General features: G+C 52.4%; 1 protein-coding gene across 4 annotated transcripts; it reads left to right on the top strand.

Moving 5' to 3' along the window:
- The first annotated feature begins 170 nt into the window (after positions 1-170).
- On the top strand, positions 171-7,291 carry LOC120383236 (zinc finger protein 883-like). 4 transcript variants are annotated; one of them, XM_039501093.1, is made up of 5 exons: positions 171-1,157; positions 2,120-2,268; positions 2,969-3,166; positions 4,347-4,445; positions 4,800-7,291. In XM_039501093.1, exons 4-5 carry the CDS (start codon positions 4,382-4,384, stop codon positions 6,437-6,439), a joined length of 1,704 nt encoding a protein of 567 aa, XP_039357027.1. In that variant the 5' UTR covers positions 171-1,157; positions 2,120-2,268; positions 2,969-3,166; positions 4,347-4,381; the 3' UTR covers positions 6,440-7,291. The 4 variants fall into 4 exon arrangements, with proteins under 4 accessions (XP_039357027.1, XP_039357025.1, XP_039357028.1 ...); XM_039501091.1 differs by having other exon boundaries at positions 172-1,157; positions 4,797-7,291; XM_039501094.1 differs by lacking the exons at positions 171-1,157; positions 2,120-2,268; positions 2,969-3,166 and having other exon boundaries at positions 3,718-4,445.
- The last annotated feature ends 7,591 nt before the right edge of the window (positions 7,292-14,882 follow it).

The following is a 14,882-nucleotide window of genomic DNA, read 5'->3' as shown; positions in this document are numbered from 1 at the left end:
AGGGAGGGGAGCTCATTAGCTGCAGTCGATAGCGGGCCCTGGATGTTGCTCCGGGAGGGGGCGGGACGGGAGGCTGCTCCTGCTTTCTGCATGCAGGCTGCACTTCCTAGGTCAGACACTTGCTCCATCCGGAGTAGCTGCTCCTCCAGTCCCCTCCCCAGCGGAATCTGTGCGGGGAGAGCCGTTTCCTACCGCCCCTCTGTGTCCAGCCGGAGGAGGGGACCCATCTCTGCTCCCGGGCGGGGGTCTGCGAGTCCCAGCGCTGCTGCCCCCCCTGAGCGCCTGCAGGAGCCAAGCCAGCTCCGGGAGAGCGACCGGCCCGGGCCCGGGTCAGGGACCGAGTCTCCCAGCCCGAGGGGAGAGGGGGCAGGAGGGAGACAGTGGGAGAGACTGGATGGGGCAGCAGGAGCAATAAGGGGGTGTATACAAATCTCTGGTCAGATCCTTCTCCCCACCCCCCAGGCAGAGGGGGGAAGTGAACCTGTTTGACCCACATCCCAGCTGAATGCTAACTACTGGGCTCTGAGTCATACTGTGGGCACCTTCTCCTCTGGGTTTGGAACGGGCCCTTGCTGAGGCATGCTCTGAGCGCACCTAGCAGATCAGGCCTTGCAGGGACGTTAGGAATTCACCTGCCTGGCTTAGCCTGGTTCAGGGATTGTGCTGGGGCTCAGAAAGGAGATAGTGTCTGGATGCCTAGAGGGAGGAAGTGGTGTACATGACCAGAACAGGAAATTAGGCAGCTGGAGAACTTTTACAGCAGTAATTTAGATGTGCAGTGAGAGAGGGGTTGTATAAAATGGCACCCGAAACTGGGATGTAGTCAGACACCTAAATGTAAGTCAGTTAGCTTATCTGAATGATTACACAGGCCCAGGAGGAGGCTGCGATCTTGTGAGTTTAGGAGAGAATGCCTGGCTGGATTAGCACACAGAAGATGGGTGGACTGGAAGGGTTAAAGGTTTGTACTTTTGAGTTAATGAAATAAGCCCCACAAAGGAAGAATGTTGGTCTGAGCATTCTGGTCTGGGAGTAATCCTTGCAAGAGAGCGAGAAAGAGCTGCAGGTCTGCAGGACCAAGCATGCTACCAGGGGGTGGCTCTTGGGTGGCACACCATCACTCCAGTCAAGCATGAGAAAGCCAGGAAAGGCCACAGGTAAGGGACCCCTTGTGCATCTTTAACTGCTCCCTTTTGCTTAAGCATTAGGACACTGTGTTTTACTACATGGTCACATATTATCTCTCAGAACTCATTGTCTCAGGAAGTTGTTGAAGCCAAGAATTTAATAAGATTCAGAAAAGGATTGGACATTTACATGGACATCACATGTCAGGTCTGAAGCCAAGTTCTGTCTAATAGAGACCAGGAAAAGACCTAATATGGTGGCACACTATCCCACACAGCTACACCGTCCTCTGAAGCAGCTGGCACTGGTCATTCTGAGACACAGAATATTGGGCTAAGTCCATACCTGGATCTGATCCAGTCTGGAAATTCCTACGTTTGTACTATACACTGCATGGTTTTTTTCCTACAATCTTAAATGCACGTGTGTGACACCCTGTAATATAACTGTGTCACCTGGCATGCCGATAACAACGTCCCCGTGGCCAAAATCCTACAGTAAATCTTTAGTGAAACAGATTTGTCATATGGTCACTTCTGTCTTCTATAATTGTGTAGGCAGTGATTAATTTGTGCCAGGGCTGAGCCCTAGCACCTCGAGGCTTGGCAGTTCATAGCACCAACACCTCTGGGCTCCTGGCCAGCAGCCGCAGCTCAGAAGGCAGCACCGCCACCACCAGCAGCACAGATGGAAGATTGGCAATACTATCCCATGCCACCCTTAGTTCTGTGCTGCTGCTGACAACAGTACTGCTTTCAGAGCTGGGTGCCCAGCCAGCAGCCGTCACTCTCCAGCTGCTCATCTTGAGCCCCGGCACCTCTTTCATTACAGATTAAGCACTGGGTGTATATCGTTAATTATTATGCTGCTCCATGTACAAGCAGGATTTCTATCCCTCTGGACTCAGATACACTTCTGAGGGATGGTTTTGTTATCACAGCAGAACAGAGAATTGCACTAACAGCCTGGATTCCTCCTTTTCTGACACCAGTATCCCCTTCTGACACCAACCTGGTCCCTCTATCAAGCAGTAGCAGTTGTCCGAGGTCTTGCAGGTTGACTTTGCAGTGGGGGAGAAATCAGTGATTATCCATGAGGGTTTCCAGCCAGCTGGTTTTCATCACACATGGGTGACTCAAGGTAACATGCTGTGGCCACTAAACTTGTGCTATACCAACGTACTTTTAAATTTGAAATCAGTCTGTATACACTGTAAGGGTAAATTGCAGTACACCAATCCTGACATGAGAAGGTCAAACTGCATGCAGGGCAATCCCTTCTCCTAGGAATCTCAACCCCACACCAGTTCCCAGACAGCAGCTCTGTCTGGAGCAGACTGTATTTACAGAGCAATCTTGCCTGCTCCTCGTGTAGCTTCTCCTGTCCCAAAGCTGCTTCTACTCCAAACCTGGCATAATCCAAAACTAATGAAGCACAATATATCATCCCAAGAGTCAAAACTTGCTCACATGCCTAGGAAAAGGGTTTGGAGACTGTGTGTAACAGTGCCACTTTGTGACACCTGCCAGGTTTTGTTATGAACTTTATTTGCCTCTTTCCTGGGAACTGCCCTGAAATGACCCTCATAGAAGTTAACAGTAACTTTCCCAAAGCAGTGAAAGGAATTGCTTTAAAGTATTTATGCTTCTAGCTTCCATATTTAAGCTAAGGTCCTTCTAGGAGCTGACAAATGCACATGAATGTCTTCCTAGCTGCTACTGTACACCAGAATAGAATACCCTGTAATAATAGGTCATGCTTGTGTTGAATCTTTCTTAGCTGACCATTTAATGGCACACATTTTTAAAAAGTGGCCTCACTGATAGCCTCCGTTTTTTAGGAACCCAGCTTGACACCTTGGGCAGCCGCAGTTCCCATTGGCTCCAGCACCTCTTAAGATCCATAACCGTCTCACCGTGGGCACATGACATGTGAGATACTCAAAATCAGTGTACCTGGAAGTGCAGCAGCTTTTGGGGCTGAGCAGAGCAGCCAGGGTTGCCGAAGGTGACATGCTGTGGCCAGTGAAAGTAATAGGGTATGTCTACACTACGAAATTAGGTCAATTTTATAGAAGTCGATTTTTAGACCCGGACTATAGGTTCCACCAGAGGGAAGGTCTCTGGGCTGTTCCCCAACCCACATGGCGGATCAGCAGAGACTGCGGGGATTGTTCTCCTTCCTTTTCCCCCTGCTGGCTGGTGATGAAGTTATCTGAGTAAAACAGCAGATTTGAGCCATGAAAGTGGCCAAACTGACAGCAGCGGCTCCAGGCACCAGCACTCCAAGTGCGTGCCTGGGGCAGCAAGCCATGGAGGGAAGGCCTGCCGGTTGGTGTGAGGGCGGCAGTCAGGCTGCCTTCGTCGGTGCACCTGCAGGAGGTCCGCCGGTCCTGTGGATTCGGCGGCAATTCGGTGGCAGGTATGCCGAAGCCACGGGACTGGTGGACCTCCCGCAGGCACGCCGCCAAAGGCAGCCTGCCTGCCATGCTTGGGGTGGCAAAAAAGCTAGAGCTGCCCCTGCAAACTGAGGGCTGCCATGAATCTCTGAGGCGAGCAAATCTACTAGTAAGCACAGGACCCACCAAGGTAGAGGAGGAACTTTGTCACAAATTATTGTGGGGCAGGTCTCTGGTCTGTGTCCTACAGTAGGTCAAACTAGATGATCACAATGGTCCCTTCTGGCCTTGGAGTCTATGAATAGTGGAGGGAGGGGCTATCTTGTACAGAATTGTGAGAGCAAAGCTCTTATGCTTGTTGAATGCAACAAGAAGCTACTTAAGATCCATGTCCTCACTTGGGAGCATCTGGTTTTAAGGAACTTGCATGAAAAATCCACACTCAGAAAACAAAGTGGGATTCTCTCTTTTGTGGGCAGGAAGCCTTTAGCCAAGCTAGCCTCGTGACACCAGTGGGATGGGGGTTGCTCTGTATTTGATAGCTAGTGTGTGCTTTAGAATGCTCTTTTGGTTCCCTGCCTCTCCTAACATCAGATGAAGTGACCATAATGATTCCTTCTGGCCTTAAAATCTACAAGGGAAACAATACATTCCTCAGCAGGCATTTGTCTCTCACAAAGGGTCTCCATAACCAGGTTCCTATCTGTTCGGCTCTCATGCCCCTCAGTATGGAATAGGGCTGGGTTAAAACCATATGTAACACTTTAAGGAAATGGAATAAACCCTGATCTCAGTTGTTTGTGTGTTTTCTCCTGAGAAGGATTACTTATTGACAACTCCAATGTGAGCTCTCAGATGGAACAAGGGGAAGAGCTGTGGGTCCCAGATCTCCAGGGCTGTGAGGAACGGGAGATTGCAGGTGAGGTTAAACTAACTTGGTAGCCATCAGCAAGTGAAGTAAAAATGAGGGATTCCCACCAGCACCCCATGTGTTCCCCCAGTTCTGCCTTCCCTGGGACTGTCCCCCACGGGGGTCGTATTCTCATCGCATATGTCACTCATCATAGCTTCCCATCCACCTTGCCTGTCAGCTGGAGTGTTTGGGTGGGAATGTCTCTTCCCCATTTCCTCCAGGGGATTCATCTCCTGGTGTTCCAGGCTCTCCATTTGTTATTTGGGTTTGTTCCCCCACTTCCTGGTCCCCTCTGTGAGGTTCTCTGTCTTCCCGGCATAGGGAATGACGCCTGTCTGGATTCTCTCTCTGTTCCAGCAGGTGACGGGACAGTGAGTGAGAACAAGGAGGAGACCCCTCAGCAGGAAGGTCCCGAGCAAGTGGAACCACCTGGGATGTTACTGGGAAGAGCTGAAAGGGATGTTTCCCAGAGTCATGAGCAGGGAGAAGCCTGTGAGAGTCAGTGCAGGCTGGAGAAGCATCAGAAAAACCAGCCAGGGAAGGGAGAGAGAAAACCCACTTGCTGTGGGGAAAGACTCAAGAAACCAAAAGACATCTCAGCCTGTCCGAGAGAAAGGAAAGGAGGTGAAAATGGAGATACACACACTGTGTCTGGGAAGAGCTGTAGACAGAGCTCAGAACTTAGTGTTCAGCAGACAATCCACCCTGTAGAGAGGCCCTATAAATGCCCTGACTGTGAGAAAAGCTTTAGCCAGAAATCAGCCCTTGTTAGACACCAAAGGCTGCACACAGGAGAGAAGCCCTACAAATGCAGTGACTGTGGGAAGAGCTTCAGTGTGAGCTCACACCTGATCACTCACCAGAGACTGCACACAGGAGAGAGACCCTACAAGTGCCTGGACTGTGGGAAAAGCTTCAGCGAGAGCTCAAACTTTATTCACCATCAGAGAATCCACACAGGAGAGAGACCCCATAAATGCCCCGACTGCGGGAAACTCTTCAGTAACAACTCAGACCTCACGAGGCACCGCCGGACCCACACGGGAGAGAGGCCTTATGAGTGCCCGGACTGCAGGAAGAGCTTCAGTGTGAGGTCCCATTTAGCAAGACACAAGCGCGTGCATGCAAAGGAGGAGGAGCTGGAAAGCTCCTCCCTTCTCTCACATCAGAGATTTCTGTCAAACGAGAAGCTCTACACATGCCCTGACTGTGGGAGAAGGTTCAGGGACAGCAGAGGCCTCGTCACACATCAGCGAATCCACATGGGGCAGAAATGCTACCAGTGCTCTAACTGCGGGAAAAGCTTCGGGGTGAGCTCAGCTCTTTCTGAGCACCAGAGAATCCACGCGGACGAGAAACCCACCATCTATCCAGATTGTGGGAAATGCTTTCTTCAGAGCTCAGAGCTGCTCCTCCATCAGATTAGCCATGCAGGGGGAAAGCCATACACATGTGAGGAGTGTGGTAAATGCTTCACTCAGAGATCAAATCTCCGGGCTCACCTCAAACACCACACAGCTGAGAAGCCCCATAAATGCACCCAGTGTGGGAAGAGCTTTGTCAAGCACTCCATCCTGGCCAGGCACCAGATCACCCACATGGACCTGAAACCGTTTAAATGCTCCGTGTGCAGCAAAAGCTTCACTCAACTCTCCAGCCTCACGAGGCATGAGAGGGTCCATGAGGCAGAGATGCTCTCCAAGCCCCCTGACTGGATGGCAGAAATGAAACATACGTTCATCGATTCCAGCGGGCGGGCGTGGAACTGGGCTCAAGAGTACCCGGCTGCCCAACTGTGGGGTGAGGAGGCAGCCATAACCAGCCCCAAACTGATCAGTGACCCTCGGCCTATGCCTGGTCTGGCAAACCCCAGGCAGAGCAGGAGAGACCTCAGCCAGCCCCTTTTAAGTGCTGCTGAACTCGCTGCCGAGCTGCCGAGCTCTTCTGCCTCCTGCCAGGACGGTGCAGGGAGGGAGAATGTCTCTATCTCCCTGGACTGAAAGATCCCCCGTCCCCTTAACTGCTTCCCCAGGCCACCAGCCTCAGGAGAAGCACTAGAGGAGGGCATTACAGCTGGGATTTCCCGAGATACCCAGGGGGCAGGATTGGGGGTGGTGGGAAGCAGAGTGGGGCAGCTGGCTGCTAGGGGTATTAAGTGTCTGGAGACCGGGGGTTAAGGAATCATAGAATATCAGGGTTAGAAGGGACCTCAGGAAGTCATCTAGTCCAACCCCCTGCTCAAAGCAGGAGGAGAATGGGCAGGGTTAGGATGCTCCATTCCCCTCAGTTGGAGTCTCAACATCTCTGAAAGCCAATCCTGATACTTTTAATGACCGCCATTAGTCACTTGTGTCATCACTTCCTGGTAAAATCTGCTGCTTTTTTTCATCCTTTGAGTGTCTTCTCCGCCCTTCTTTCCAGGTGTCCCTCCCCTGCCTCTGTATTTCTCCTCCTGTCTTCCCTCAGCATGTCCTCTGCTGCAGCAGTTCACGCAGCCATTACTCCCTTTCCTCTCATCCCCTCTGCTACAAGGACAAGCAATGATACAGTCGGGCTGGCATGTATAGTGCCATAGGGATTCAGTAGAAACCCCACCGTGAGAGGAAAGGGGGCAGGGCTTTCTGCAGACACCACTGAACCAGACTCACCTTGCGTTTGAAAGGTTCCCTTCCCTAACAAATGAAAGCTTAGATTCTGCAGAATCTGGACATGCCAGAGGGCACACACAAATACTTCCGGCAGCTGGATGTTTGATACTGCTCTCTTACATACAATGATTATGGTCTGTATGGAAATGCTTAAGGTGACAGATAGAGGGATGTGTATGAAGAAAATAGAAAAAAGACTCTCCCAGGGACCAATAAAAGATCATTCCCTCTTGAATATTTTCTAGAGTTTGTTGGAAGGACTGGTCAGGGAGGGCCCCTGTGGCTGATCCCAGACTTTCCTCCTCTCCTCATTCTCTGATCTGCTGCCTGGACTCTCCCGGGGATCCTACCTCCCACTCATTATAGTTTGGCTGTTCCATAGTCTGCTGGGTACCAGGCCCTGCACAGAGAACTGCTAAGAGCAAGGACTGAAGAGGCAGCAGGCATCCGGCCATGAACTCTTGCTAAGTGTCACTGGAGTGATGTGAATGGGAGAGGCCAGGATGTGCCTTTTGAGTCTTGCCAGGGCTCCTGGAGAACCCTCCTAATTGTCCCCTGACTGGTGTAGCCCCATGTCCCATGACTGACGGGTGCTCCCTCTGCTTGCAGGCTCTGCACAAGAGCTATTTACAGATCCTGAACACCATGCTCAGGGGCCTGCTGACAGAGACCCCCACCTTGAAGAAGCTGCAGCACCTCTTGTAGGTGAGTAGAATGGGATGGTCTGGGGTGGAATTTCCCCTTAGCTCTGTGGGAGGGCTGCAAAGGACAGACTAAAAGAGCCCTATTTCCATTCATAGAATATCAGGGTTGGAAGGGACCTCAGAAGGTCATCTAGTCCAACCCCCTGCGCAAAGCAGGACCAAACCCCAGGCAGCTTTTTTACCCTAGTTCCTTAAGTGGCCCCCTCAAGGATTGAGCTCACAACCCTGGGTTTAGCAGGCCAATGCTCACTGAGCTATCCCTCCCCCCAGCTTGGACCCAGCCGGCCACACTTTCCCAGAGCTGTTAGTGCAGGGGGAAGGAGCTGGGACTGTCATCCAGAGCTCTGCAAGGTTGCATTAAGCACTAACAGTGAAAACCAGGCCTGGCTGCGGACTGACTGAAACCCCTGTGAGATGCACAATATGGGCCTCTGAGAAAAGTAATTGGCTCCTTTCTAGGGAGACCCTGAGATACAGGAGGAGCCTCAGGGAATCAGCTCTTCTGTCCTAGGGACACTGGAGTTCCTGGAGGGATTGTCCTCACGGCTGTTCCATCCATGCTACCAAGGTCTTTGCAGCTGCGCTCTGGGGGTCAAGGGCGTGTGCCTTGACCCTGACATGCTGTTCATGGATCAGGGGTTCAGAGCAAATAGACCAGACCCAAGACTGAACATTGTCCCAGCCTAGAGAGACAATGAGCTTGTGCCCAGCAAGATGTGGGCAGTGTCACTTTTCAAATCAGCTATTCTTCCACCCTGAACACAAAGTCTCAGTCCCATGGGGAGGGGAAGAGGCTCGTTTGTAGAGCATGTACGCCTGCCCGCTGACCCTCCCCTGCCTCCTTCTCCCGCAGCACATCCATTTCAGGCTCCTCTCCAAAAAGACTGAGGAGAGCCAGGGCCATACAGAGCAGTGCTGCCCTGCTCAAATTCTCCACCTCCTTGCCTGGATTTGATGTAAGTGACCTTTGACCCCCAGCATCCTGCAGAGTCAGGGCTTGAGTCCTCATCCCCTGGCTAATTGGTCCCCCCTGGGTCCGTAAGGGACTGCATTCCATAGGCAGCTGGAGCAGCATATCATAGCATATTCCATAGCATATTCCATATGCATTCCATAGCATATTCTGGAGCAGCTAGGCAGTGAGTGCTCATCGAGGGCCCTTGTCCTGGTCCCTTTGTTCCAAGCTCCCTTGGGGGCAGAGAGGAAGAGGGGTCTTGCTCCTCTGCCCCAGCGCCTCCTATAGAGGGGTGGGAGCAGAGCTCTGGAGAGCTGAAGGGAGAATGTTGATGGACTCCCCTCTCCTCATCCTGCCACCAGAGCTCCTCCAACTTCCCCAAGGCAGGCAACTTTGTGCTGCAGCTGGGTCTCTATGTATCTCACCCAGCCAACAACATCAGCTGGCAAGCCAGAGGTGGGCTATATGGGCTGCACAGGCTCCTGCTGCAGAAGAGGAGTAAGAAACCCAGCTGCGCAATGGGACCCCATGGAAACGAGCCTCTCAGATACTAGCTCCAGCTGGCCATTGGGACGCCTCTCTATTTAGACCCACTGTAGCGGGGCAGAGGAACCCCAATAGAAACAAGGCCCCTCCTTTGAGACTCCCTCTGCTGGGCAATGGGACCCTACAAAAAGAAGTCCCCTCCTCTGAGACCGACCCCAGCTTAGATGGTGACTCTTTCTCTTCCCCTCTCTCTGAATTAGGGAGGTGAGTGTGAAAGGGCCAGGGAAATTGGCTGCTTTATCTCAGAGCCCGGCTCTGTCCCCCAGCCCAGGGAAATCAGCCCTCTGACGGGGCAGATAGCTAGTGAGGGGACAGGAACGGAGCTATTGAGACATGTGGAGGGAAAGAGCCCATCATGAGGGCAGGAGCTGAAGCAGGAACCACAGGGGAAGGACACAAAGTTTATAGGATGTCACCAGTTGGGCTTGACTTCAGTGGGTGGGGGGGTTCTCAGTATTAGACACCACCATTAACAGGCACCCACTCCCAGAGCACAATGGCCATAAGGGTCCCATGATTACTGCGGTGACTGAAACAAATCCCCCTTCTGGTACTAAACCACCTGGTGGGGACCCTGCAAGTCCATTGGTCCATGGATGCCATGAGGACCCCGGCCAGTGTGTACCCAGCAATGGGAACAGAAGGAAACATGCACTGAAACCAAAATGCCAAATGTCCCAAATGGGTGTGTCCTTCTCCCCCAGGGCTGAACATCAGAGAGGCAAGAGAGCTGTGGTGTCGGGACAGGCTCCAGGACACCGAGTGCCTGGGCTATAGGAACATGGCCAGGATGGGGGAGATAAGGACTCTCCACCAGTGCATTGCACCGGTGCTCAGGTGTGGAGCTGTCTCCCCCTGCAGTGAGTGTGTTATGGATACAGAGCAAGAGCCTGCTACTTATTTCCAGCAGAGTATATGAGGCTCATGGAAATGTCAGTGAGATGAGGCATGGGAATGAACCAGATCTAAAAGACCCCTAATCTCTAGCACAAGGGTAGGCAACCTATGGCACGCGTGCCGAAGGCGGCACACAAGCTGATTTTCAGTGGCACTCACACTGCCCGGGTCCTGACTACTGGTCCGGGGGGCTCTGCATTTTAATTTAATTTTAAATGAAGCTTCTTAAACATTTTAAAAACCTTATTTACTTTACATACAACAATAATTTAGTTCTATATTATAGACTTATAGAAAGACCTGCTAAAAAGGTTAAAATGTATTACTGGCACATGAAACCTTAAATCAGAGTGAATAAATGAAGACTCGGCAGACCACTTCTGAAAGGTTGCCGACCCCTGCTCTAGTGGGTGAGCTGCAGGAGATATTGCTGCTGGGAGCAGTAGAGTGTCCTTTGTTGTCTGTATGAGTTGGGTTCCAGAGTGCGCAAACACATTTCCAGCATCTCATGACACCTGCGGTGAATCCTCCTCCAGAAAGAGCTATTTGAGGCCTCAGTGCCTGCAACCTCTTACTGAAGGGGGCTCCTTGGTCCATGGGACCCCAAAGGTTGGCTACCCCAGGACTCTTATCCACCTTGTGAGCCACTAGAGGGATTTGGAGCCTGGTTCTGGACAATTGCAAGGGCTCTGGTGCTGTAGGTTTTAGGTCTTCAGAAGACCAAAGAAGAACTTTCCTCCAAGTGGCGCTTCTGGCCATACACGACCCCCAGCTCCATGTCAGCCAGTGCTGGTGCTCACATATTCCATCCTGGGGGAAGCCAGTCAGCTGATAGGGGATGAGGTAACCAAAGGGGGATCAACTGGGGAGGGATCCCCAGGGCCTTTCACCTCCAGGCCATTGGAAATCACTCTCATCCCATCCCCATGCGCTGACCAGGGAGTAAGGGGAGGATGAAGGTGCCATTGGTAGGTGCCTGAGCAGCTCAAAGCAGGGCAAACCCAGCTCTCCAGTAAGGCTATTTCCTAACAGGCATCACATCAACACGACACGCTGCCATTGCTCATGCTAGGGGCTGCCAACTCCCCTAGTCATCTCTGTGAGCCTTTTATACCCCTCAGGGCCTCAGGCCAGTTCCTAGTGCTCTGGTATCATGTTATCCCAGCCACCACCTGCTCTGGGAGAACTGGAGAAGTTAGTCAGCAGAGGCTGCTTAAGTGCCCCATTCACCAGAGCTACTATCCATGGCATCATGTGAAGGACAGGAGGATCCCTTGGGGAAAGGTGTCCACTTCCTCTCACCCCATGGCACTACTGCCCAAAGCCTCCCAGCCCCTCAGCTGGACAGGGAGACGGTGGCTGAGGGGATTCTGGGAAGCGGAGCTGAATCCCCAGCTGGGTTGGGAGGTAGAACTGCTCTCAGGGGAGGACTGAGAGGAGTGGGGGCAGGAGTTCATTCCACATTGGTGGGAGAGGGGTTGGAAGTCACTAGAGAGGAGACAAGATTTGATCTCAGGGGTTGGGTGGGGGAATCCCTCCCTCAGAGATGGGTAGGGGGTGGAGTAGAAATTTTCCTGGCTCCTGATGCCGTTAATACCCTTTGTTCTCGTGGGTGTCCAAGCCTCTGATTGATCCTTGTTCCCATGCAGCAGGAGTACATTACAGCGAAGGTCATGGCCCATCTATTTAACATCAGGTGCTTGCACCAGGTGCCCAAAGCACTGCAGGGGCTCTGCTCCATGGGATAGCCTTGAAGGGCCCCCTCTTCGCATAACCACAAACTCCCACACCCTGGCACAGGTACTGCTCTGTCTCACTGTGCCTGGGAGGGGGCAGGGGAGAGCGGACATAGAGACCACAGCACTGAGAGAAACCAAGGCCGAGCACCTCACTCTCAGCACCATGCCCTACCCCAACCCCTGGAGCAGGGGAAAGGCCAGATACTGCCCCTGCCCCCATAACCAGAGGCCAGGTTCAGAAAATCAGGCTGTCAGGGCTGTGGGGCTGGCCCACAAATGAGAACATCCGCAGAACCAGGGATTATGCTCAATAGCTCAGGTTACAGGCCCAGGTACTGTCCATCACCTAAAGTCATCCCCTGCCCTCCCATTCACTGTGCAGACAGTTCGTACTCCATCACAATCTCCAACAATGCCGGGGCCCTTTCACAGAAAGGGTAGCACCTCCCCATGGTAGCACGGTCCCCACGCCAGGGATTGGTGGCGCGGAAACGGCAGCGTGAGTGCCACTGAAAACCAGCTAATGTGTAGCCTTCGGCATACGTGCCATAGGTTGCCTGGCCATAGGTTGCCTGGGAAGCCTGCCTCTTGTCCGGCTGGTCCTCTACCAAGTTAACCTGGTGTGGGGGGTCAGTCGGCTCAGTCTGTCCTTGAGCCTGGGGCACTGGGACCGTATGCGGCCCCTCTGGCCACAGTGATAGCAGCTCATGTCCCGTTGGTCTCCTCGAACCAGTCAGTTGTCCCTGACGCTGGGCGTTCCCCTTGGGAGGGGGTTCTCCCTATTCCAAGCAGCAGCTTAGCTATAGCTAGATTAAAATGGTTCTATAGCTGTGTATTCATACACATGGATTGATGTTACAGATCAAACTCAGACTCCACTACCTAGGTGTGTAAGTGAAACCATTAATGTAAAGCCAGTGAACTATGCAATTTGGAAATGTATGAAGTACAATTAGGGTAGGTCTATACTTACCGCGCGGGTCGACGCGGAGAGTTCGACTTCTCGGAGTTCGAACTATCGCGTCTAATCAAGACACGATAGTTCGAACTCCCCACGCGCTCCGGTCGACTCCGGAACTCCACCACCGCGAATGGCGGTGGCAGAGTCGACCTTGGAGCCATGGACTTCGATCCCACGGCGTCTGGACAGGTGAGTAGCCCGAACTAAGGTACTTCGACTTCAGCTACGCTATTCGCGTAGCGGAAGTAGCGTACCTTAGTTCGACCCACCCCACCCTTAGTGTAGACCAGGCATTGAGGCCTGGTCTACACTAGGAGTTTATGTCAAATTTAGCAGCGGTAATTCGAATTAACCCTGCACCCGTCCACACAACGAAGCTATTTAGTTCGACCTAGAGGTCTCTTTTAGTTCGATTTCTGTACTCCTCCCCGATGAGGGGAGTAACGCTAAATTCGACATGGCCATGTCAAATTAGGCTAGGTGTGGATGGAATTCAACACTAGTAGCTCCGGGAGCTATCCCACAGTGCACCACTCTGTTGACGCTCTGGACAGCAATCCGAGCTCGGATGCTCTGACCAGCCACACAGGAAAAGCCCCGGGGAAATTTGAATTAATTTTCCTGTCTGGCCAGTTTGAATCTCATTTCCTGTTTGGACATCGTGGCGAGCTCAGCAGCACTGGCAACGATGTAGAGCTCTCCAGCAGAGGAGTCCATGCAATCTCAGAATAGAAAGAGGGCCCCAGCATGGACTGACCGGGAAGTCTTGGATCTGAGCGCTGTGTGGGGCGATGAGTCTGTGCTTTCGGAGCTTCGCTCCAAAAAATGGAATGCAAAGACCTACGAGAAGGTCTCCAAAGCCATGGCACTCAGAGGATACAGCCGGGATACAACGCAGTGCCGCGTGAAAATCAAGGACCTGAGACAAGGCTACCAAAAAATCAAAGCGGCCAACAGACGCTCCGGATCCCAGCTCCAGACATGCTGCTTCTACGAGGCACTGCATGCCATTCTCGGTGGGTCTGCCACCACTGCCCCACCAGTGACCGTGGATTCTGACGATGGGATACTGTCGACGGGCAGTTCCTCGGCGATGTTCGCGGACTGGGAAGATGAGGAAGGGTTTGTGGAGGACGAGGCAGGTGACAGTGCTTACAATGCTGATTTCCCCGACAGCCAGGATCTCTTCATCACCCTCACAGAGATCCCCTACTAACCCTCCCCGGCCGTTAACCCAGACTCTGAATCAGGGGAAGGCTCAGTCAGTAAGTGCTATAAACATGTAAACATTTATTTTTGAAAGAACAGGAATATTAACTATGTGAAAAGAAGGTCAATATATATGGGGATAGAACAGAAATCCTCTTGGGACATTTCCACGAAGCTCTCCTGGAGGTAATCGAAAAGCCTACGCATGAGGTTCCTGGGGAGAGCTGCCTTATTGGGTGCTCCGTGGTAGCACACTTTTCCGCGCCAGGCTCTCATCAAGTACTCTGGGAGCATTGCCTCCACGAGCATGGCAGCATAGGCCCCTGGTTTGTGCTGGCTTTCACGCAGCATGCGCTCTCTATCTCTCTCAGTGACCCTCCTTAGGGTGATCTCGCTCAGCGACTCCTGCATTTAATTAGGGGAATGAGTGTAATGTTAGTATTGGGAATGCTTCACATTTCCTTTGCATAACAATAAGCGTCGGTTTACAGCCACGTGGTGGAGGCTGCAGAGGGGCAGCATACAGGGATCTTTCCCGGGGACAGCCGCGAAGGGGTGGAACAGGGGCAGAGTTTATGCTTTCCGGATTGCCTGCAGCAGGAGGGCACTGCTATACATTAAGTTTTAAGCAGCCTAAAGTCTACGGCTTACCATGCCTGGCTACTCAACAGATTCTGCTGTCCTGCCCCTCTTGTCTGATCTCCAGTGCAAGACCCCAGGCAATGAAAGTGAAGGCTGAAAATTCGAACTTGTCCTGAGTGTGCATGAGATAGGTGCTGTGCAT

This window comes from Mauremys reevesii, linkage group 15 (assembly GCF_016161935.1).
Source record: "Mauremys reevesii isolate NIE-2019 linkage group 15, ASM1616193v1, whole genome shotgun sequence".
NCBI lineage: Eukaryota > Metazoa > Chordata > Testudines > Geoemydidae > Mauremys > Mauremys reevesii.
The sequence above is the reverse complement of the archived record's forward strand: the minus strand, read 5'-3'. Positions and strand labels throughout refer to the sequence as shown.

What these genes read in the sequence shown, in the direction of transcription:
- LOC120383236 (XM_039501091.1), top strand. Translation starts at nt 4,382, where the DNA reads ATGGAACAAGGGGAAGAGCTGTGGGTCCCAGATCTCCAGGGCTGTGAG. An exon ending in TGAGGAACGGGAGATTGCAG is followed by an intron (nt 4,446 to 4,796) that starts GTGAGGTTAAAC and finishes TCTCTGTTCCAG; the next exon opens with CAGGTGACGGGACAGTGAGT.